The 23,409-nt window shown below is 40.7% G+C and overlaps 2 protein-coding genes and 1 long non-coding RNA gene across 7 annotated transcripts; 1 reads left to right on the top strand and 2 right to left on the bottom strand.

The window, feature by feature from the left end:
* Positions 1-1,980: 1,980 nt before the first annotated feature.
* Positions 1,981-3,863, bottom strand: LOC123475236. Its single transcript, XM_045177655.1, has 4 exons — positions 3,789-3,863; positions 3,334-3,671; positions 3,153-3,263; positions 1,981-3,062 (listed from the first exon to the last, which is right to left on the bottom strand). Exons 1-4 carry the CDS (start codon positions 3,854-3,856, stop codon positions 2,119-2,121), a joined length of 1,461 nt encoding a protein of 486 aa, XP_045033590.1. The 5' UTR covers positions 3,857-3,863; the 3' UTR covers positions 1,981-2,118.
* A 4,933-nt stretch (positions 3,864-8,796) lies between these two features.
* LOC123475416 lies at positions 8,797-11,855 on the bottom strand. 5 transcript variants are annotated; one of them, XR_006650447.1, is made up of 5 exons: positions 11,807-11,855; positions 11,352-11,702; positions 9,512-10,169; positions 9,308-9,441; positions 8,797-9,229 (listed from the first exon to the last, which is right to left on the bottom strand). It is a non-coding gene; the product is annotated as an uncharacterized LOC123475416 (long non-coding RNA). The 5 variants fall into 5 exon arrangements; XR_006650450.1 differs by lacking the exon at positions 11,807-11,855 and having other exon boundaries at positions 9,512-9,907; positions 10,124-10,169; positions 11,352-11,771; XR_006650446.1 differs by lacking the exon at positions 11,807-11,855 and having other exon boundaries at positions 11,352-11,772.
* Positions 11,856-13,425: 1,570 nt separating this feature from the next.
* On the top strand, positions 13,426-15,584 carry LOC123475393 (carboxypeptidase A1-like). The gene is made up of 10 exons (XM_045178025.1): positions 13,426-13,560; positions 13,661-13,801; positions 13,869-14,037; positions 14,109-14,312; positions 14,390-14,503; positions 14,608-14,731; positions 14,809-14,858; positions 14,929-15,048; positions 15,120-15,204; positions 15,295-15,584. Exons 1-10 carry the CDS (start codon positions 13,490-13,492, stop codon positions 15,468-15,470), a joined length of 1,254 nt encoding a protein of 417 aa, XP_045033960.1. The 5' UTR covers positions 13,426-13,489; the 3' UTR covers positions 15,471-15,584.
* Positions 15,585-23,409: the final 7,825 nt, after the last annotated feature.

The raw sequence follows: 23,409 nt of genomic DNA, 5'->3' as shown, positions 1-23,409 counted from the left end.
TACCCTGTCGTGTCCATCACCCCGTCTACCCTCCCCCTTAAAGAAAAACAAACAAAAAACCCATTACCCCGCCAATAGGTGGCTTTAAAAAATTAAATCGGTGTTCGGATTTTTGTGCAGGATACTGTACATAAAGAAATGTTGTTGGAGGAGGCACAATATAAAAATTTAGAGTATTTGGTATTTTATTTGGTATTTGTATTTTATTTTATTTGGTATTTGACCAATTAATGAAAAAAATGTATTTGGAATACCATGTATTTTAAGATACATGTATTTTATTTGATCAAATACATAACTTTTGTCAAATACAAAACACTGATGCAGATCCCAGCGAAACCGACATTTTGAGTTTTTCACGCGTTGCTTTGCAGGTTGCAGCAGACAACGCACAACAGAAACATGTAGGAATACCAAGCCACCTGGTGGCAAAATGGCGCACTTACCAATGATTATTGAAACTTCAAGACTGCTTTTCCATCTATAGGGAGCGGACGGCTCCCTGTAGGAGTGGCTCAGTCTCTCTCTGCTCCTACAAGAAGATAAAGGATAAAGATCCAGCCGAACGAGAGACTTGGTAAGTATGGTAATGAAAAAAAATAAAGAAAAGTGAAACTCGAGTAGGAAGAAAGTCGGTTTTGGGAGTTGCCACCCCCCGCTTAACAAGTAAATTTGACGTGAGTCCCGGTTGCAGTCCCGATAGTTTCGAAATTATCTGCCCACGGGGTAGTAACGTAGAAACGATTAGGACTGTGCGAAGGTTCACGTAAATGGTCAGGTGGGGCATTCTTCTGCTAAGAATTGGGGAAGCAAATCGAACTTGCCCAGTTTACTTGAGTTTTCACACTCATTTTCTTTGTGTACTTTGCGTCCATCAGCAAGTACCATAATTCCATTCAATGAGGAACTAACTTCCGCCTCGGTCTACGGACCAAAAAGGAGCACGGGCATGGCCTATGGGGCAGCTCCCTACGGCGCTCAACCGTGAACTTTTTTAGATATATTTTGGGGGCTTCAGTCTAATAGTAATGGGGTCGTTCACATACTACGTAGTGAGCTTAGGGGGGGGAGGGGGTCAGACAAATTACTTCAAAATACTACGGGGGGGGGGGAGCCCGGGGATTTGATACGTAGTAGAAACAAATTTTCAAAAATTTTCCAATTTAAAAAAACAATTTTGTTTTTCCTAAGCTGGCAACGCTGTCGTTGTTTATTTTTGGCGAAAGCTCCTCATGAGCAGTCGACTGTTCAAGATAAATGATGGTAATAATTGCTAACAGTGAAAATGGTCCGAAAGACGCCGAATGGATTGAGAAAGATGAACTAGACTTGTCAGGCCGAATTCCTGGATATCCAGTGGAAGCAAACAATACTTCAGTTCCCTTAATGCCCATTTGCTCTATTGATGATCATTATGCTAGTCCATGGGAAAATGTTTCTGTTTAATAATTGTATTATTAATCCGTTAAAAAGTAGAATCTGGCAACCAGAAAAATACTTTGCATCGTTAATTTTCAATATGTCACTGTACCAAAAATGATACAAAGAATGCTTACTTTTTTAATACAGAAATAATTGAGTTTCGAAATATATATAGGCCTATATTTTTTAGGGGGGGTCGAGCGAACTACTACGTAATTTCAAGGGGGGGAGTCAGCCCGAACACTTCAATATACTACAAGGGGGAGGGAGGCGGGTAAAAATCGCCGCCAAAATCCCACTACGTAGTATGTGAACGGCCCCTAAACTTGGAGCTGAGTAGTACTTAGGTGCCTCGGTGTAGTAGCTGGCAGTAGCATAGGTTGTTGTGTAGTAAGGGGCTGTTCATAAATTACGTAGTAACTTTTTTAACGGTTTTTGGACCCCCTCCCCCCCTATTGTGGTAAGCTGAGTAGAATCGGAAACCCCCTCCCCCCTAATTACGTAGTAAACGGCAAGACCCCCCCCCCCCTAAAAACTATATCTTAAAAAGTAGGCAAATAAAGGGTTTAAAAAACTGTATTTTAGCAACCGTTTAACTTTTACATGAAACAACAATTTGCTCACAAATATTGATTGATTCTGGGTGTAACTGCGTTATAAACAATTTAATAGGCAGGATATGACTTATTTTTTAATTCACTCATCGTTCTCCCATGGATTATCAAAATGGTCTTCAAGCGTCACAACTGGGCACGATAAGATCGAGGGCTTTTCGACAAATGGTGGGATTCCAGAAATATCCAATTCGTCTTTGTCAATCCATTCTGCGTCCTCTGCTTCTAAGCCATTATTATCATCTGATACAATGATAGCCATCATTTCTCTCTGTCGCATCGCTGCGATGCGAACAGGTCTAGTTCTTGTGACGATGAACTCTTTCTCAATAACTGCACTTGCGCTTTGAGTCTTTTTTTTGTGTACAATCATGTGACTCTTCAGCATAACTTTCGATGCAAAATAAAGCGAACATTTTTGGAAAATTCGATCCAATAACTGCGACTCAACTGAGGGTGTGTAAAGATCATAAGGGAGCGTAAGGAATTCTTTAGTTGAATTAGGCAATAAGTCGCGTGAAAGATGGAACGATAAAAATAAAGAAGGAAAGACGTGACTTTCAAAGCCACTTCGATCAGAAGCTTTTAACCCTTTGTCAGTTTGGATCAATGGAATCGGAGGAGGAATAAACCGCGTAGGAACAACGGCCAAGTATGAGCTTCTCGGCTCGTTAATACAACACATTAGATTTTTACACTTAACAATTTGCGTAAAGTACTGGCTCGTGCGAACATGCTCCGAAAACCAATACTGATCTTTCACGTTGAGCCGATCTTGACTGAATTCATAATAATTCGGATCCACATATTCAGCAACACAAGGATATCCATCAAATACTACTTCGCTCCATACCTCTGCCAGAGTAGTCCCAGCTTTTTCAAAGTTCTGTTTTTCAAGGTCCACATCGATGGTTTTACCAGCTGCGTCAAGGGGGTTCCCGTAGTAATTATGAGGAAGAATTAACCCAGATAGTGGGCGACTTAAAGGGGCCATCCTTCGCTCTGCTCGATTATGGGCACTCCTGCCTTTTTATGTGAAAATATAATGAAAAGGCGGTTTGTATATAGGTGTGTAAAAAATCTCATCCAATAGGATTGTTATAAAGTTGATATTACCTGGTGCATTGGTAAAGATGAAAATCGCATCAAGATCGTGTGACACAAAGTGATGTATTGCAACTTCAATTACTTTGTTGTAACGAGGATTTTCGTCAGGACCCCCATCAACTGGTAGAAAGAAAATAGTTATACAAAAAGTGTTAGAAATTAAATTTCATTCATCAATTTGATTTTATACCTGAGAACATAACAATCGGCTTCACTCTCTCATCTGAACTTTTTGTAATAGAGTTGAATTCAGGGAGGTTCAGTAATCGTTCAAAGTCCATACAATGACTTAAAGCAGTTGAAGAACCATGTTTGCCGGAGCGAATGGCGACATAAGTTGGACCTGAATATCCGACAGCACCGGGCATTCCTAGGCCATTTCTGTCAACAGCTATGCCTGCATATACAGATGGGATGAGCTTGTGCCCAGCTGCGACAACCCAATCATGGTCCGAAAGTTTTACCCGATACTGCATGTGCATAAGCATAGGGGCCTGTACATTTTCTGCCGTTATCCCTATAGCCACTCTTTTGAAAATAACCAATAATTCCACGTTAATTTTATAACCGCAGTAAATAAAAAGACAGTGACAATAGAAAAATAGTTCTCATAAAAGGCCAGAAATTATTTGAAATTATAAATACCTTGCTTTGTCGTCTTGAGAGATGTAGCACACTTCTGACGGTCCCAAAAGAGATGCAAGTTCATCCATGGTACAGTATCCTGCACAAAAAGGTGAACACCGATTTGTTTTGAAAAAGCCATCTGTGGGTAGAAAATATTAATAGTATACCTTTTTAAGGAGAGGTAGGGCGGTTTTGGCGCAAAATCATCATAAGGGGGGTTGGGTAATGTCAGTCCAGACACCTTTTTTTTTGCCCTAGGTATTAATGTCTGGAAAAGTGTAGACTCGGTAGACTCCCCTACCCCCCGGCTAAGTAGAACTATTTTTGCAATACAAAATAGAGTCTTTCCATTACTTTTTATTGTCATTATCGGGTCGGGTAATCGGGTAGCATATGGAAACACAAAATTATTTTATCAGTATGCTAGCTGTTAGTTATCAAATTGTTAGTGGCTTGTGGGATACGTTTTTAATTATTTTCGTGGCTTTTTTCTTATTTTTAATAATTATTTAGAAATAAAAAAATCATTTAAATAAAATGAGCTGTATGAAGAAAAAAATTCTACATATGAATCAGATTTTATTTTAGAAAAATTTTTTTTTTTCTTAAAGATGGATTTATTAATTCGAGGTAGTCCCATATAAACCCATGTAAAATCTGCCCCATTCGACCTAAACGTTGCCATTTACGGAATATCAAGATCTGGTCCAGATTTTTGTGGGAAGAGCTACAGGAGTACGCCTACTATGCTATTATACCATGTTAAAAGTGTAACAATGAGTGAAATTTTAAAAGACATCAATAAAAACCTTTCAGTATTTTACTGCTGACATTTGAGATGTGAACTACTCCAGACACTTCCTCTCCAGGAAAATAAATTCCAACAGGATTGTCTAATTCTATAGTGAGACTTTCTATCCCCATAATGCAGCTTTGGAACCATAACTCAACTTCATTGCAAGCCAGTTTTTCACAAAGATTTTTTTACACAAACAACATATTTGTGAAAACTTGTATAACAACTACCAGTCAGCGTCCGTACCCTTTAACGGCAACAGCTGGTCGTAAGTTTTATAAATAAAAATAGAAAAGCGCCAGTTTCGGCTGCTGGATCAATAGTTTAAATACCTATGGCTGCTCCAATGACAGGAATTAATATAACATATTTCTAAATTCTAAAATTCAGTAAATCAGTAATCTAATATCCCCGAAAACGCTAGTACAATAACATAACGTAGTAGCAAGTTTTCAAAATCAAGCAGTTCCATAAGGAATTTGGTGGAGCTTAAGGTAAAAATGTTAAAATAAAGAAGTACACGTCAGCACTCGGCGGTCATAGATTTGATGGTTTAACCTGAGGTCAGGTAGAGAGCGTACACTGTTATAATGAGGTAGTATTTGCTCTGCCGAAGAAATGGTGTACAATACCTTTGAGCAGCATAGTATTTAATGGCTTGAGTGTAGTATGTTGGAGCGGAGTATATGGTCGTGTAGTATTTGGGCGTTCTGGTCGTGTAGTAGACTAAGTAGTTGGGAGATTCGGTGTAGTAGCTGGGAGCTGCATATGTGGTATAATATTCGAGAGCCTTGGTGCTGTAAGAGGAAGCAGCATACGAGGTGGTGTAGTAGGGCGTAGGGGTTGTGTAGTCTAGTGTCCAGATGAGGACAAACCCATCGGTACCCGCCGATGTAGCATAGGCGTAGACACCGTGGGGGCGGTTGGGGCGACCGCCCCCACCGGGAAAATTTGGCCCCCACCGGGAAATCCTCCAAAAAATGTATTTTTTAAATCAAATGAAAATATAATTACGCTTTTTCGTCTTTAAACCATATTTTTTTACTATTTTACTGAAAAATATTAAAGTAGAGTAGTAGACGTGTTGGCTATAAGAAATTTAAACTGGCAACGCTGGGACACCTATTGTTTATTTCTTTACTTCTCTTCTGCTCTGCTCTTTCAAATTTCTAGAGTTGAATTTTCCTTGTTATTAGAGCATTACGCCGAAAGAAATGTATCGCAAGATTTACTTCGCTGCTTACGACGGAGTCATTGTTGGGCTTTCGGACCGTTTCGAACCAAGTTCGACTACGACCCATTTGAAGAAAGTTGAAGAATTTCTCATTGGGAAAACTGGAGTTGAATATTTAGAGGAATTCTATCAGAATGATTTTGAAGATTATCAGCGAATCCTACTTAATCGAAATATTGAACTGGATGCAGCCAAGAGTGAAAAAAAAGAGATTAAAGATTTTCAGGACTTTCTCGACTTCCTCAAGATGGATCATCATATGGGTATGCGCTCTTTAGCATCCGAAGTTGTCAAGCTAGTCAAGATCGTTCTTACTATGGCAGTCACGACTTGCACCGCTGAGCGTTCATATTCCGGTTTAAGGCGACTCAAAAGTTACCTACGCTCAACAATGACTCAGAAAAGATTGAACGCCGTCGCTCTACTAAACACTCACCGTGATATCGTTAAAACTTTTGAATTGGACGTGCTTTTAGATAATTTCATTGCCAAAGTTCACTTGCGTATGCGAACATTTTCTATGTCAAATGCCACAAACGGCAAGTCAAATGTAAAGCCAATTGACTCTTAGGAATTAATGTTTTTGTTAAGCTTAAGCAGGTGCAATATTCAATATTATTTATTAATCCAGTTATCTAAAATCCAGAACACTTCATTCCTTGAATCCTTGTCCTCCTCCTTATGAATCAAATGCACCATGCGCTTGTTGTTTCAATACAGTTTCACTTTCAACAGTTTGAAAATTGGTTGAAATTTTTTAATAGCCTACGGGCAAATTTTTGGGGCCCTGGAGGGGGATGGTAAATTTTGTTTGGCCCCCGCCCCACCCGGGATTTAGAGAACTCTACGCCTATGCGATGTAGCCATCGAAAGGGCAAAAGCGAACAGCAGCATGACATCGTAGTCCCCTACAAATTCAAAAATTAAACAGTTCAGTAATCGATCCATACAATGAACTAGTGGGGGAAACATTATAGTTTTTAGGGCTGCTGGAAAATGCAAAAATGAATGAACGACTTTGTCTTACGCATGATTGACATCCGAATATGCAATACTTCGCCGATGCAATATGTTGCCGACGATGGAGTCAGTTTGAAGGCACCAACGTAACTGGTTTACTTCCACTTCACACGTTCATTTTTATAATACCTACCGCCACCCTGATTCATCGCTTTAGCCCAAAGGCATCTTGAAGTTGAACATTTTCGAATTTCCAGTTTCTTACCCCGCCTCTATGCACTGTGTGGTGTAGCGAAGATCCTCTCATGCTGCATTTGCATCGCTATCGTGGGTTTTCCTAGTTTTCCATTGAAAATGTCAAGTAGAAAGTCAATGCTCAAAATTGGGTACTAGCAGCTAGAGTTCATTGTTTGCGCAATTTCACTTGATTGTGAAAAAAAAGAAAAGAAAAAAATGGTTGCGCTAAGCTCTTGAATGACATGCTAGTATCCTCCAGACCTGTCACGATGGACCGAATCGTAATAGTACAGCTATTGATCCGATCTATCATGACATCAGCTGATAGCTCTTACCTCTCTATTCAGCCTTGCATTGGAATGGTGGGCCAATCCCATACCAACGCTTGACGTTTCGAGTTGTATTTGCTTACAGACTCTTGGTTACTAGCAATCCCAACATTGGGAGGGTGCCATACCCAGTCATTTCAAGTGCCGCTACACATAGAAATGCACTCAACTCTTATATACCGCGAATTTAGGCACCAAACTACGTTGATAACACAATCGGGCAATTTCCGACATAAATTAACTCCCATTTAAATTCTGAGAAACTATGACGTAATGTCTTAAATGAACATTATCGGGGAAACAGTGTTGAATATCATTTGACTTGACTATAAAACAAATAACTTAATTAAATGTTTAAAATTTCGAATTATTATTTAGCACTCACGATTTAGGGTGTGGCATCACGCATCAACACCGTTAATGACATGCAAGAATCCTCCATATCACCTTGCGGCCGATGTCGACACTAATGGGTTTATGCATTGGCTAAGAGTTATACGAAACGAGAGCGCAAATATTAATCGCCGAGTTCAATTTACTATTAGAGTTCAATATTTAGATTTGTATTTACCCGTATAAGCATTAAGCAATGTCCCTTGTCATTCTATCATTCAATCAGTTACCCGTTGAAAAAGCAACGACAATCTTATGTAGGATCCTTATTGTTTATTTATGACAATTATTGTCAATCCTACGATTCCAGTTAGAGTTTGACATTGCAATGGCATTAAAGGACACGTCCTTCTTTTATTCTTACCATCATAACGTTTTGAATGAAAATTTAAGACAAGAAAATACGTGGCCTTAAATCGCAATTGACAACGGCCAAAAAGAGAAGGAAATCGGGAAGATGATGTCATAAGGTAGGCGAAAATAGCAATAAAGGAGGGGTAAGCATCACACAGCACTTGTAATTTTCAATGCCATGGGCTATTGATGGCGTGCACATCAGGCTGACAAAAATTCTTATAAAATGAGGACAAAACTCAATTGGAATCAGTCGAGTGGACTCATCGATCAGTAACGGTAGGAAGGAGAGTGTGGAGATATGCTGCACCATCTTACTACACTGAGGCACCCCAATATTACACCACAAAGGCTGTTGAATACTACACAACTAAAGCCCCGGAGTACTATACCAAGAAAGCTGAATACTACACCACTACTTACGCTGTCCCTGTTTACTACACTGAGGCTCCCAAGTACTATCCGGCTCCGACCTACTACCAAAGTGAAGAGCCACAGTACTACACCACCAAGGCACCTGAATACTACACCACATCATATGCCACTGCTAGCTAATATACAGAGGCTCCAAAATACTACACTACAAAGGCGCCCGAATACTACACCACCACTTATGCGGCTCCCAGCTATTACACTGAGGCTCCAAAGTACTACTCTGCCCCAAGCTACTACACTGAAGCAGCTCCAAAATACTATTAGAGGCCAAGTTTTTTTAAAGCGCTGAACATTTCATCTCCCATATTTATTCGTTCATCACAGTCGTTCTTGAAGTATAACATTAATGTCAAATGATATGTTTCATACAAAAATGTTCTCGTTAACCCTTCGCATTTAACATGTTTCTCTTTATAAAACTTGTGTAAAAAACAAGCGTGTCATGGTGAATCGAGTTTGTTTCACGATAGGCCTATTATAGGCCTACGGAACACCTTTACACCTAGACGTACAGTAGACCCTATGGTAATTCTTGGTTGAGCATGGTTGAGGAAGCATTGGCAAAGACTGTCTACCCGTTGCGTCTTCAACAATGTTAAGGCGGGACACAGGCGAGTTTTCTTCTTCCGATGTTTTCGTTAGAGGAGCAAAACTATCATCACCAGTTTCTTTAAGCTAAGGTTGAACTGAACACAATACTACCAAGACAATTACAGCGAACCTGTAAGAGAGAACAACATGCAATTACTGAAAATTACAGTATATTTCCAATTCACATCAAATAAGAAAGTTAAATTACGTCTGCTGTTTCATTCTAAAGAAAAGATTGATTTCTTGCTGTTCTGCTGTTGCTGAGCTCAACTCGGTAAGTGATAGCAAACATTGGAATACTACCAGGCATTTATACACCTTCCGAGGCAAATGGTACAAGCCCTGCCAAAGGTTGCAATTACTACCTTTAATCTATTGGAAAGTAATAGCTGAGAGGGTTCTAGAAAATCACCTATGGATGTCATCAGGCACTAGCGTAGTTCTCTGAATGATGTTCCACGCACTCCCTAGCGCGAGGGGAATAATCACAATTCGTAGCAGTTTCCCAAGTAATGAATTCGTATTCTCATTTGTCTAGATTAAAATGCATGTTTTATGCACCCAGCTTTGCTACTAAATATTGTTTTTAAAGCAAGTAATTTATCTCTGCAATATTTTTTGCAACCTGATTGTAACGTTTAGACCCTTAGACCGCCTTAGACGACTAGACAAGAAAACCAAGTCCTGGATTGATCGTTAGGGGTTAACAGAATAAATTTTTAAATTGTACTTGCAGATATCCTGGATGTACCTGATGCCTTGGGATCACTCGGTGTCCGAAGGGAATGCCACCGATGTTATGTTGTCACTGTAAATAAAACATATCCAGCATCATTCTTGTGTTTGCTGAATTATTACCTCATTCGAAGACAAACAAAGGAGTTAAAGAAGGCAATAGTTAAAAACAACAGAAGAATGATGCTGGATTATTGGAGGAATTTATTGGGACTGATTTTTATAAGGAATTTTTCTAATTAAAAATAAAAAGCACCAAATTCGGCTGCCGGATCAATAGTTTTCATACCTGTAGCTGCTCCAATGGCAGAAATGAATTTAACAGATAGGCCTACCTAAGAAAAATTTGAATATCCAAACAGTACTCAGTCGGGCTCGGCCTCAATTACCCGAGACCCTTACTACGAGAAGGTACTAGTAGCGCGAAGCCGAAAAAAGGAGTAAACAAAAAGGGCGCCCTTTTCTGTGTGTCGCGCTAGTACCTTCTGATAGTAAGCCGGAACTCGGACTATCAGTAATTCAATATCTACTAAACGTTCGTACAATGCCACACCATAATAACAAGTTGTCAACATCACGCATCTCACATACGCAAGTCACTGCAGCTTAAGGTAAAAAATTTGAAATGGAGAAGGAGAATAGCATGTTACTTTCAAGTTGCAACCCTCGATTAAATTCAGTATGCAACCAAGGAAAATTCTAAAACGCATATCTACACAATCCCAAGTACATAAAAAACCTAAAAATGGACTTAAAACGAAACTTTAAGCTGAAAATATTTTTTGGCATCTGTCAAGATTCGAACGTTGACATAGCAGATCACCTGGAAAGATATCATTTGCTATCTTCTACCAGAACGTGTTATTAGTTTAATTATTAATGACATTATTACGTTACGTTACGTTGCTTAATTTTATGCACTGCCTTTTGTTTTGTTTTATTAATTTTTAATCTCAAAAGTTGTTAATTTGGCAAAAGTTGATCATCGACTGTAGACTCGCGTCCCAGGTTCAGGTTCCATGTTCCATGTTTCCATGCACATTGCTTCAATCCCTCTAAGCCTCATCTAGGGTCATTGATGATCAACAGACGCCATAACCACTAGGCTATGGACGCCCAACTTAATTTGATTACGCAAAATGTTTTATGTTACTTTCGCAGTGCTCGCCATACATGCTTTCTACTTAAGCACAAAAAGAGAGAGAGAGAGAGATGATAATATCAGTTTCCTGAGTGTTTATTTTTCTTAAAACTGAAAAAAAAAACGAAAATTTGTTTTTTTTTCATTTTTTGTTTGTTTGTTGTTGTTGTTTTTTAAAATTAAATTCCATTTTATAATATTTTTTGTTTGTTTTGTTGATTTTACAGAAGCAACTTAAATTATGTCCATGCATTTTGCCTGCTCCTCTGAGATTTGCTTTCGTTTTTTGTACAGCTTTTATATTAGCTGGAGGAACAAAATAGAAGGAGGCTCCAAAAAGGGTTTAAAAAAGAGAATGATAAAAGTTGCTCGTTACCTTTTCCTCATCTCGGTGAAACTAACCCGAACCGCACGACGTAACTAGGGCATCAACTTGTCGTGCTACAACATTGGCTGAACTTCCGTATTGGCAGGATCTACATCCTTATCAAAATTCGAACATCAAAACGTCTAAGCAACAACAACAAAGCCCTTGTTATTTTGGCTGTTACACTGGTCATGTGAACAGAGAGAATGAATTTTCTTCCCCATGGCTTGGCTCTTAGCACTCTTGTTCCAGACGGCTTCAGTACGTCAAATTAGAAACCAATGCCGACCATCTGGATATCACTCGACACAATACGCCCACTGCACCGCCGTACGCATTTGCTGGAGTGCATACGTTCTCCTAGATCAAATTGCAAGATTTTATGAGCTAGATAAGTTGCCAATTGCCTTTACAGAATTTTGAGATAAATTGTTTCACAATAACGTAATACTTAACACATTAACCTAAACTTCACCCTGTCGACTGCCGAGCAGAATGTATACTGAGACTGACTAATGCACTCTCCCATAAAACCAACGCTAGGTTTCAAAACTTCTTGATTAATTACATTTTTCAAAGATCTTATTTGAGCAGTTTGTAATTATTTGCCAACATTGTGAAATATTTTATACGTTAATAAATTTTTACAGATGCGAATGAAATAATAAAATATTAAACGTTGTCAACTTGTCATGGCTTTGAACGACATGATAAGTTTATTTCAGTCGTGAGTTTCACACGTGGTCTTGTTGTCTGAAAGGTTGGCGATCAGGGGTTAAGGCACGCTATAAGATGGCTGTAAGCCTTTCGTCTCATTTAATGGGTTTCAGTGACGATACCGTTGCGTGTTCCGTTGCCCAAATGGATGAGATTGAAGATCTGAGTACGTGCTCAGTCTGTTTTTCAGAGTATAATAGTGATAAGCGAATCGCCAAGTTTCTCCCTTGTTTCCATACATTTTGCCTGGAGTGCCTTAGGGTAAAAATTTTACCTAATTTTCACTAAATATTGTACCTTTCAACACTTTCTTGTTTTTGTTCTGTGTTTTTATAGTCACTGTCTTCATCCACTGTTATAATAACATGTCCTCTATGTCGGAACACATTTACATGCAACAATGGTGTGGATAACCTTCCGTCCAACATGTATGCCCTTCATATTGCCAAAATGTCCAACAAAGCTGAGAGAGCTAAACAGTTGCAAAGATTGTAAGCCTCTATTGCTTTATTCTTGCACTTGATGGATCCTAACTAATAACTCTAAATGTTTTAACAGGTTGGAATGCTGGTGCCTGTCCTGCGAGTCAGTTGCCAAATTGTCTTGCTATTTCAGCAACCCAAAACATTCTCTTGTATCCATAAGAGGTAGCACTATGAAAGAAGATGAAGATCTTCAAAAACTGATCAAAGACATCCCTTTAAAAAAATCATTGGCTATTAAAAAGCATAAACAAGTGCAAGCCCATCTGAACTCCTTAATGGAATTGTTGAAACAAGTTGAAGTTGGCCTTAAAGACCAGCTAATGAAAAATGATCTTCATCTAGCGGGAATAATGTCTTTGGATGAAAAACTTGCTTTTGCTCAAGAGAATAAAGATATGACTGTTGCAGCTGTTAGGGAAACTGTCAATTTCCAGTGCGACGAATCATTGGCAGAAGTGGCAAATATCGCCGAATATTACGAATTACAGAAACGGATTAGAATCATTTTGAATCTTCGAAATTCAGAAAATCAAGTCATCCCAACATTTTCTTTATTCGAAGATGGTTTTTACAGCAACTGGTCAACAGCGGAAAACTTGTCTACCACAGATCGAAATCTTATGCTTGTATCGCATCTGGTCTTCACAATCTTGAAGCGATGGAAGATTGCTTTGAAAGTAAAATTACCTCCGGGTTCAATGTTTACAGCAGTCAGCTTATCTTCTATCGAAAATCGACATTCTCCACCACAGCTACCAACTGTCACCGCACCCTCTACGTCTTCCAGTGTCCCGTCAACTACGATATCACCTAGTGTTGTCGAACAATCACTCAATAAACCTTCAAATTCAAATTTAGCATGGGGTCCAGCTCCCACGATCAGACAGCGTCCGTTTGTTCCATCGTTATTGTCGTTTGGAATTCGTGCTGCATCACGCCGAGAAAATGAAGATTCATGTTCAGATCTTCTGTGCCTTGTTTTCGCTTGCCATCGCCACCAAAGTCGACTACTCGGGGTATGTATATGTCTATTTAATAGGCTTCACCTTTACTTGCCCATTCCTGTCCTTAATCAATTGAGATCTGAAGCGAATCGATATATATTTTCTAAATAAGGCATATGGTAATTCGAGTAGTCCCGCAGACAGAGGAGCAGGTGAAATTTTTAAGCGCTTTGGAATCAAGCAGCTCTATCGATTTCTGGACACGCTCAGTCGCCGCTAATCGATTCACCGACATTCACGTCAGTCCCGAATCGTATGTAGCGTTAGATTTCTCAATATTTGAAGCGTCTTAATGCAAAACAAAATTCATTGAATTATAGATACAATCGTGTTGCACGAGCTTTGCTTGAACATGGCATGAACCACAAAATTCATATTGCTAACCTGGGCGTATTGGGAAAAGAAGAACAGCAGAGCATCGCTCTTCGCCGAGCACTTGCCAGTAACAACAAGGCCATCGACGTGGAAAACTATCACACCTACGAGGAGGTGAATTGTATTTTCTAAAGTCTCCTATGCATATTCATTTGGTGTTAAGCATCAATTGTGATTCTAAATAGATCATGGCTTACTTGGCCGATTTGGCTAGCACCAACCCATTGGTATCTACATTGGTAGCAGGTACCAGTGTCGAAGGCCGTCAAATCGTTCAGGCGACCATCAGTAGCGATCGTTCTGCTAACAAACCGATTGCTTGGTTTGATTGCATCATTCACGCCAGGGAATGGATCACTGCGGCTACTTGCGTCTGGATCATCGATACGGTAGGCCTATATAATAGCTATTGTCACATGCAGTACGTTTGTATTTATCAATGGATTATTGTTTTGCGTATACGTAGATCACCAGTGGATATGCTGGAACTGACGCCGAGATCACTGCGCTCGTTGATCAATACGACTGGAAGTTTGTGCCTGTTGCTAATCCGGACGGCTACGCCAACAGCTGGAGCAATGTAAGGAAAGCTTTATCGTAGTAACTTTTTGGGGTTAAATGATTTAAAATTAAGAGACCGTTGACCTGTTGCTAAACATTTCCTAACCTGATGCCAACAAACAGGACAGATTGTGGCGAAAAAATCGTGCGATTAACAGTGGCTCTGCCTGCGTCGGTGTTGATCTCAATCGCAACTTCCCGTCTGGTTTTGGTGGGGAAGGATCCTCCAACCTACCTTGCTCAGAGAGTAAGCTCTACGTCATTGAATTTATCCTATAATATTTCACTATTAATTGTGTACTCCTACACTGTCCGTCGTTATAGCCCATCATGGAGTTTCAGCCTTGTCCGAGCCGGAGTCTCAGACTTTGGACGTACGTATACCCAGTTTCTTCTTCCCGTTGATCGAGCAACAAGTTCATTATTCAAATTTCAATTTTAAAGGCTCTAATTGCTGCTGATCGTGGAAGGGTCAAGGCAGCCATTTCTATGCATTCCTACTCCCAACTCTGGCTATCATCGTACTCTTATTCAAGTGCTCTGCCGGTCGAGTACCCTGAAATGGTGTAACAGAACACATCCAACCTATTTATTGAAAAGGATTTCAATCTATTTTTAAATATTCCTTCTTCCAGATGAATGCCATGAAAGCAGGCGTTGATGCACTCGTTGCTACTTATGGAACCCCTTACGAATACGGTAGCACAGGCACCGTCCTTTGTAAGTCAGACATCTGCAGCACTGAAACTAATTCCCTTTTCCACTTTACTCGTGTTCAATTTGTAACAATTTTCGTTGCCTATTTAACAGACATCGCATCGGGCACTACTACGGATCATTATTATGAAAACGAAGGCGTTGTCCATTCGTACACGATTGAGCTCCGCGATAAAGGACGGTACGGATTTCAACTGCCGGCATCACAAATTGTATCGACGGCCACTGAAACCTGGAACGGAATCAAGGCGTTCATGAATGCTATTTAATTGACAAAAGGAGCAAAACTGTTGGACGGTGTTGAGTTGAACGAATGCGACATTGGAAATTGAGGCTTATGCAATAAAAGATTTAATCGGGAAATAATATACTCTGAAATCGAATGTAGCGAGTTTTGTTATTGTTATCGTTTAGACTATGAAACCAATGTGACACAAACATATAAGGCAACAGGTTACAAGAACTTTGGGCTTTCACGTGATTCGTACCCTTGGTCACGATATGAATGAGAGGGTGGGGAGTCTAATTTAATACACAGAGGAGGAAGAGTGGATAAATAGAATATGTGTTTATCGAGGACGTTGGTGCTGTCCAAGACTCCAAGGTGGACATTGATTTGCCGTGGACTTTGTAACGCCTAATCTTCACCACTCAGTTTAAAGACATTCTGCTGTGAAAAGCCAGCTTGTCATTATTGACAGTCGCGGTTAAAAACAAACTTGCCGTTATAAAATGATGAGATTGCAGATGGTGATAACAAACGTGCAGCCGCTGATTACAACACATAACAGTCTGGTTGTATCGTATATACAGTTCCCATCTACGTATGCTTGTTAACGATCCGACTAGACGGCCAAGAAATGAAGAATTGCATCCTCCTTGTCTTCGGCTTGTTAGCCCTAGCAACGGCGGCTAAACTTAATTACACCGGGTAATATTCAACAATTATTTTGGTCGTGTAGTGGAAATCAAACAAGAAATTAGCAATGCTTGAATTTCCAGTAGTTAGTTAGTTACTAAAGTAACGTGTAGAACGTTGGCGGCCAAAGACACGAAAACAAAAATCGATTCTTTCGCAATCAATTTTGCCTTATTGTTTCCTCAAAAGAGGAATCCCATTTTAGTCTAGTTTTTTTTGTGCTACATGTATCATTTCCATTTGGGACACTAAAAAAGAAGTTTTCTAAAGGCACAAGGTGATTCGTGTTATTCCCGAAGCTCCCCAATCCTACACCACTAAAGCCACTGAATACTACACTACTGCAGCCCCGGAGTATTACCCCAAGAAAACTGAGTAATACACCACACCTTACGCAGCTCCAGCCTACTACACTGAGCCCCCAAAGTATTACCAGACTGAGGCTCCACAATACTACACCACGAAGGCCCCCGAGTACTACACCATAAAGTATTCTGCTCCCATCTACTACACCGAGGCACCCAAGTACTACTCAGCTCCAAGTTACTACCAAACTGAAGCCCCCAAATACTACACCACAAAAGCGCCAGAGTACTACACCACCACTTACGCTGCTCCCAGTTACTACACCGAGGCTCCAGCCTACTACACAACATATGCAACCCCATCCTACTACACTGAGCCACCAAAGTACTATTAATCGTTAAAATTGTGTTGTCTATCTAGTTCGATGAAGTGTCAATTAGATTTTGTTTTATCATTGGTAGTCCTCGTTCCAAATTAAGTATTTCCTTGATATTGTCACGGGTAGGTCTGGCCTAGCAACGGGCCAGGCATACGCAAAGCAATAATGACACTTGTATGTCCGATTAACCAGCAGGTCGGACATCCACGTGTTAATGGCTAGGAAGGGACGTAGCCCGGAGGGGGATAGCTCACGCTTTCTCTTCCGTGATGTGTCACCTTGGCCCAAAAGGGGTCAACCAGGCAATCTGCTTGACCATCACAATAGGTTTTACTTCCCGCGTCATCTAGTAGGCCTTGCGTATAAAAAGCCAGGCCTACTAGCATCCGCTCTCGCAGTTCGTACTTCCCCTTGTCAGTGTATACGTTTCGTGCTCGTCTCACCAAATACACTGTCTTTTAAGAAAACCCCCGTGTCCCATTAAAGAAAGTGCCGCATCAAGAAGTGGGTGCGACAAGTGGTGGAGAAGCAGGGTAACAGCAAAGGTAAAACAATTTGACTATTTTTTTTTAAAACTTATGCGAGGGGTGTAGTTTGTCTAGGGGCTCTGCCACAAGCGGCATTAAACAAACTGGTCTTAAAACCTTAAATTGTTTGTACACGGAGCCACAAACGACAACTCGCGGAGTTTGGAGAAAAATTGATTATTGTATCCTTTCTGTACTCTAGAGTACTGCGAGCTTGAAAATTGGGGAAACATTTGTAGTTTGGGGTTTGTTTTTTTTTGTTTTGGAAATCTGGTGGACAACTGAATTCTTGTCTCCGGTGGGGCGTGTTGAAGCTGTTTTTGTTGATTACCGGTGTATTTTTATAACGCTACCACGGAAGGTATTTAGAAACATTTTTTTTTTTTGGGGGGTATTTTTGCACCAGTTTGTGGAAGCCATATAGGCAAAATTTATAGGATAGCGGTATTTTTTGGTCTAGGAAGACAACTTTTTGGAGCAGCTGTTTAAGAGCGCTAAAGATCTGAGAGTGACGCAAAGAGGGGAGAAAGCAGATAGAATATTGTAACAGTGGCAAGCCATTAGAAGTGTTATTAGTGATTCAGTGAAAATTTGTTGTGAATGCGAAAGTGGCTGAACCCGCGTGAACCAAGTTGCCCGAGAGAGCCAAGTAGAAGGTTACATCCCCATTTATATCAGAATCAAACTCAAAGTTCAGCGACAACTGAATTAAGGCCACATCAACCTTTGGTTTTCAATCAATTAACGGAAAATCAACACAGGACAACACCGGCAATAGAAAACAATCAACTTAGCGGAGGAATAGCAGCAAACCTCACCATGGCGGCAGCAGTTCAGAAATTCATTTCACCACCGATGTTCAAAGCAGATCCAGGGGATAATGCTTCCGAATGGTTGGACCGTTTCGAGTTAAAAGCAAGATACAACCGATGGGGAAACAACGAAATGCATAAAAACTTTGTGATGTATTTAGAAGGGACAGCTAGAAAATGGTATCTGTTTACGAACATTGCTAACCAATGGGAAGATCTACCCATACGTCCCAATCCAGTGGCCGGTCAACCAGACCTACCTGCAGCTATAGGGTTACGCACCCAATTCTTGCAAGAATTTCAGCAAAATAATTTCTTGATGGTGCAAGAGGCACGGTTGCGTCAACGGATTCAAGGAATAGAAGAAGATACCACGACTTATTATTACGACATACTTCACATGTGTCACGTGGTAGATCCCAAGATGACACAGGCACAACAGCTGGAACATCTCTACAGGGGATTACGCCCATCATTACTCGAAAAAATTTATCCGTTGCGACCAGCCTCCTGTTCGAAATTTTTGGGAATTAGTGAAAATACATTCGGAAGCGACAATGCTCGCAAATCGTCGAGCTTGGTCGGAGGCAGTACTTCCGCTAAACAATTCACAGGATGGAACGACTCAAGTGGCGTTTGTTCGGGCAGCAGGTGGAAATAACACACCTCCAATTCAACGGAATACCAGCGACATGGAGAGGATGCTAAAAGAGCTCCAAGAATCGGTTCAGGAACTCAAACAACAACAATGGCAGAAAGGAAAGCCTCAAGCAAAGCAAGTGAGCTGGGGGTCTTAGGAACGAGTAAATCGCACGTTGAATGGGAAACCAGTATGTAACTTCTGCGCCAAAGGAGGACATATTGCACGCTACTGTTTTGCGAACCCCGAATCGTACAACTTTAGAACAAACACACAACAGGGAGAAACAAATAAAACAAATCAACGTCAATGGCCAGTGAACAATCTAATGGTTTCACAAACACAACAAAATCGTACCCTAGAGGAACAACAAGGGGCACCGTTATTAGTATTAGGCATGTCAAAATTGATAAAGGAATGGGTGACATGTGGAACGACACAGGTCATGGCCATAGTAGATACAGGCGCCGCGATATCAGTAATTTCTCCAAAATTATTGGCAGCAACAGCATTTATCATACAACCGTGGAAAGGACCCAACATACTGATGGCAAATGGTAGTAAAGCAGAACCGTTGGGTGCAGCATACATCACTGTACAACATAGAAATAAAAGAGCGGAAGGAATAGCCGTGGTAATGCAGATGGAAGAAATGGACCTGTTATTAGGCAATGATTTCCTGAAACAATTTCGACGAATCCAAATTGATTACACCGACTCAGAAACATTGTTAACGATGGGAGATTTGCCGTTGAATGCGATTTACGCTCAAGAAGTGGAAAAATTAGCCCCAACATCATCTAAACTAACTACAGCTCAAGGACTATACATCCCCCCGTTGTCCATAATCCACGTACCCACAGTGCCTACGCATGTGACGTCTGGGAGTATAATAGTGCAACCATCAGTAAAACTATTGGCTTCAAAATCGTTGTCAGTTGGAAATGCATTAGTATCAGCAGAGAGCGGGACAATTCCAATTACCAATTTTTCACCCAAATCCGTTTGGCTACATGAAGGAGTGACGCTTGGAACAGTGCAAACATATTCGGAAGACGAGTCGGGCGAGGGAACAAGCAGCGCCCACAATATTACAGAAAAAGAAGCAAAGGCCATGGATCCAGAAGAGGCATCGATAGTTCCCGAGTTAAACGATCAGATCGCTAAAGGAGTAACAAAAGAACAGCGTGAACAACTCACATCGTTACTCCTGGAATACATACAATGTTTTGCAACAGAAGGGAAGGAGTTGGGAAAGTGTCTCGTCGCCGAACACAACATCGAGATCACACCGGGCACAAAACCAGTGCATCGTCAACCATATGCCAGTGCATGGAAAGCAAGACAAATAATCGAAGAACAAGTGGAAGATTTTTTGAAAAAGGATATCATAGAAGTGTCAGATAGCCCGTGGGGTGCACCTGTAGTGCTAATTAAGAAAAAGATGGAACATGGCGATTTTGTGTCGACTATCGTGGACTTAATGCAGTAACAGTACGTGATGTGTATCCATTACCAAGAATCAGCGATGTGTTAAGCAAGTTGGAAGGCTCTAACTACTTTTCAATAATGGATCTACAAGCAGGATATCATCAGATCTCAATGAAGAAAGAAGATCGACAAAAGACGGCATTTGTTACGACAGATGGTCTCTACCAATTTAAAGTGATGCCATTTGGTCTCACAAATGGACCCAGCACATTCCAACGAACCATGGATATAGTTCTTGGAGGGCTTCGATGGACATCGTGCCTCGTGTATCTAGACGATATCGTGGTCTATTCTAAAACATTCGCAGGCCATTTAAAACGGTTACGATGGGTGTTAGATTGTTTGCTGAAAGCTGGACTAAAGCTAAAGTTGAAGAAATGCCAGTTTGCCGAAACTACCCTTAAAGTGTTGGGCCATATTATAACTAAAGATGGAATTGGGCCAGACCCAGAAAAATTATTGGCAGTAAAAAACTTCCCGTCGTGTGAAGAAGGAAAAACTACGGCAGAGAAGGTGAAAAGGGTTCAAAGTTTTCTGGGGTTGTGTTCTTACTACAGAAAGCACATAAAGAACTTCGCGAAAATTGCCAAACCACTTACTCTCCTTATCAAACAAGATACTTTGTTCGTTTGGGGAAAGGATCAAAAAGACAGTTTCGGGGAATTAAAAACCGCTTTGCTAACAGCCCCCGTGTTAGCACACCCAGATTATGCACTACCAATGGAAATTATTCCAGATGCCTGCGGCTATGGGATTGGAGCGGTGTTGGCTCAAAAGAAAGAGGGGGTAGAACACCCACTGGCATACGCGAGTCGTTTATTGTCAGACTCAGAAAAAAATTATTCCATAACGGAAAAAGAATGTCTAGCACTGATATGGAGCCTAACAAAATTTAGATGTTACGTGTGGGGATGTCAAATCAACATCACGACAGATCATGAAGCCCTATGTTGGTTATTGACCAAAAAGGATTTAGCAGGTCGGCTAGCACGTTGGAGCTTGTCATTACAGGAATACGACATCCAAATAAAATATCGCAGCGGAAAACTCCATAATAATGCAGATTGTTTGTCTCGCCATCCCCTCCCTGGCTACGAGGACACCGAAGAGGATCGGTGCCTGCAGATAAGGATGCTGTCAGAAACGGCAGACCAGTTAGAAGGAAAAGAAATTTCAAATGAATTAAAAGAAAAACAGAAAAAAGTCAAAGAGTGGAAAGCAATAATTGATCACCTAGAAAAAGGAAATACTGCCAAAGGACGATACTGTTTACAAAACAATCAACTGTACCGATATAAAAATAATAACGGAAAGATATATTTTCGACTTTGCGTACCACCAGAATACAGAGAAAAAATTCTCAAGACTTTCCACGATGACATCATAGCAGGCCACCTAGGAATCCAGCGTACGTTGGTGAAAATCTCGAATCGGTATTACTGGAAGCGAATGGAAACCGACGTAACTAACTATGTGCAAACGTGTCCTAGCTGCCAAGGACGAAAAGGAATTCCGGACAAGCCAGCAGGACTACTCCAATGTATAAAAGTGGAAAGGCCATTCGAGAAAGTGGGAATAGATCTCTTAGGGCCATTTCCAAACTCAAACAAAGGAAACAAAATGATAATAGTAGCAGTTGACTATTTGACAAAATGGGTTGAACTAAAAGCAATGCCCTCGGGGAAAGCGGAAGAGGTGGCAGAATTTCTGCTACACCAAATCATCCTTCGACATGGAGCACCAGAACAAATAATCACGGATAGAGGAAAATGTTTTTTAGCAGGGATAACGCAAAGTTTGATGCAGCAAATGAACACCAACCACAAGACTACATCAAGCTACCACCCCCAAGCAAATGGGCAAGTGGAAAGGATAAACCATACGCTGGCCATGATGCTATCTATGTACGTAAGTGCAGACCAAAAAGATTGGGACGAAACGTTACAATACGTTTGTTTTGCGTATAACACGGCTCGCCAAGAATCAACGGGATATTCACCATTCTTCCTACTGTACGGCCGCGAACCAATTTTCCCAATAGATCTAGAGCTAGGAGCAACGGCTAATCCTCAACTTTCCGAAGAAATTACGCAACTCGGTTATGCGGATAAAATATTGGCAGACCTTCAAACAGCTAGAGAAATTGTTCAGTTACGCATGGACAACGCACAAAACAAACAGAAAATACGATATGACGCTCATCATCGTGAAAAGCACTTTCAACCAGGAGATTTGGTATTAATCTACAAACCAGTAAGAAAAGTAGGACGATCGGAAAAATTATTGCACCGTTGGTTAGGACCATACGTGGTGATCCGACAAACAACTCCAGTAAATTACGAAATTAAACCACGGTCGGGCAAAGGCGCATCAGACATCGTTCATGTAGTACGAATGAAATTGTTTCATGAACTAATATCAGAAGAAGACATAAACCCACAACCCACACTACAGACAGAAAAAACATTAAAAGAGAGGATGCAAAGTGAGAATCTAGAGACAATCAAATCACAGGAAAACAATCAGTCTAAAGTCAACAAAGGCAACATTGAGAAAGAAAACACGCTCACAACTTCTGCGGAAACGAGAACAGAAAGTGTCGGGGACATAAGTACACAAGATCAAGAAAACAAGAATGATCCAGTAGAAAACAGAGAAAGCAGTCCGGTGGACAAAATTTTTCGAAATAATAGGGGAGCGGTCACAGACCTACCACCTAGGAGAAGAAACCGACCGAATTACTTGGCACTAGTACTCCCATACCTCTTATGTGTGCTCGCGATAACAGCTCCGACTTCCACTGATGCAGTGCTCATTCGAGATACAGTGCTGTTCCAAGAAAAACCGGGAGTCGTATTTAGTGAATCAACATGGACAATAATCACTGATCTGGACTTAAGTCCGGCAGAAGCAGCCGTAACAGTGTTGGAAAACAAACTTCAAGAATATGTCGAGGTAGCGGCTCGTCATCAAAAAGATGGAAGCAACTTCATGAAAAGTGACTCGGTGGATTCGTGGCGGGATACAACAAGTTTCATGACAGCGGAAAAAATTGAACACAAGTTAAAACTCTTCTCCCGTGATCTAGAAGTCTCAAAGAAACGGTTAACTACCTTTCGAGCGGCCATTGAAGG

Source organism: Daphnia magna, linkage group LG8, assembly GCF_020631705.1.
Source record: "Daphnia magna isolate NIES linkage group LG8, ASM2063170v1.1, whole genome shotgun sequence".
Lineage (NCBI taxonomy): Eukaryota > Metazoa > Arthropoda > Branchiopoda > Diplostraca > Daphniidae > Daphnia > Daphnia magna.
Note: the sequence above shows the minus strand (reverse complement) of the source record. Positions and strands in the feature narration are given on the sequence as shown.

Bases quoted from the DNA above. Each gene is read 5' to 3' on its own strand.
- LOC123475236 (XM_045177655.1), bottom strand. From the start codon at position 3,856: ATGGATGAACTTGCATCTCTTTTGGGACCGTCAGAAGTGTGCTACATC. The intron at 3,672-3,788 runs GTATTTATAATT...TATTTTCAAAAG, and splicing joins TCTCAAGACGACAAAGCAAG to AGTGGCTATAGGGATAACGG. The intron at 3,063-3,152 runs GTAATATCAACT...TCACATAAAAAG, and splicing joins CATCTTTACCAATGCACCAG to GCAGGAGTGCCCATAATCGA.
- LOC123475393 (XM_045178025.1), top strand. From the start codon at position 13,490: ATGAAGATTCATGTTCAGATCTTCTGTGCCTTGTTTTCGCTTGCCATC. The intron at 14,313-14,389 runs GTAGGCCTATAT...GCGTATACGTAG, and splicing joins GCGTCTGGATCATCGATACG to ATCACCAGTGGATATGCTGG. The intron at 14,732-14,808 runs GTAAGCTCTACG...CCGTCGTTATAG, and splicing joins CAACCTACCTTGCTCAGAGA to CCCATCATGGAGTTTCAGCC.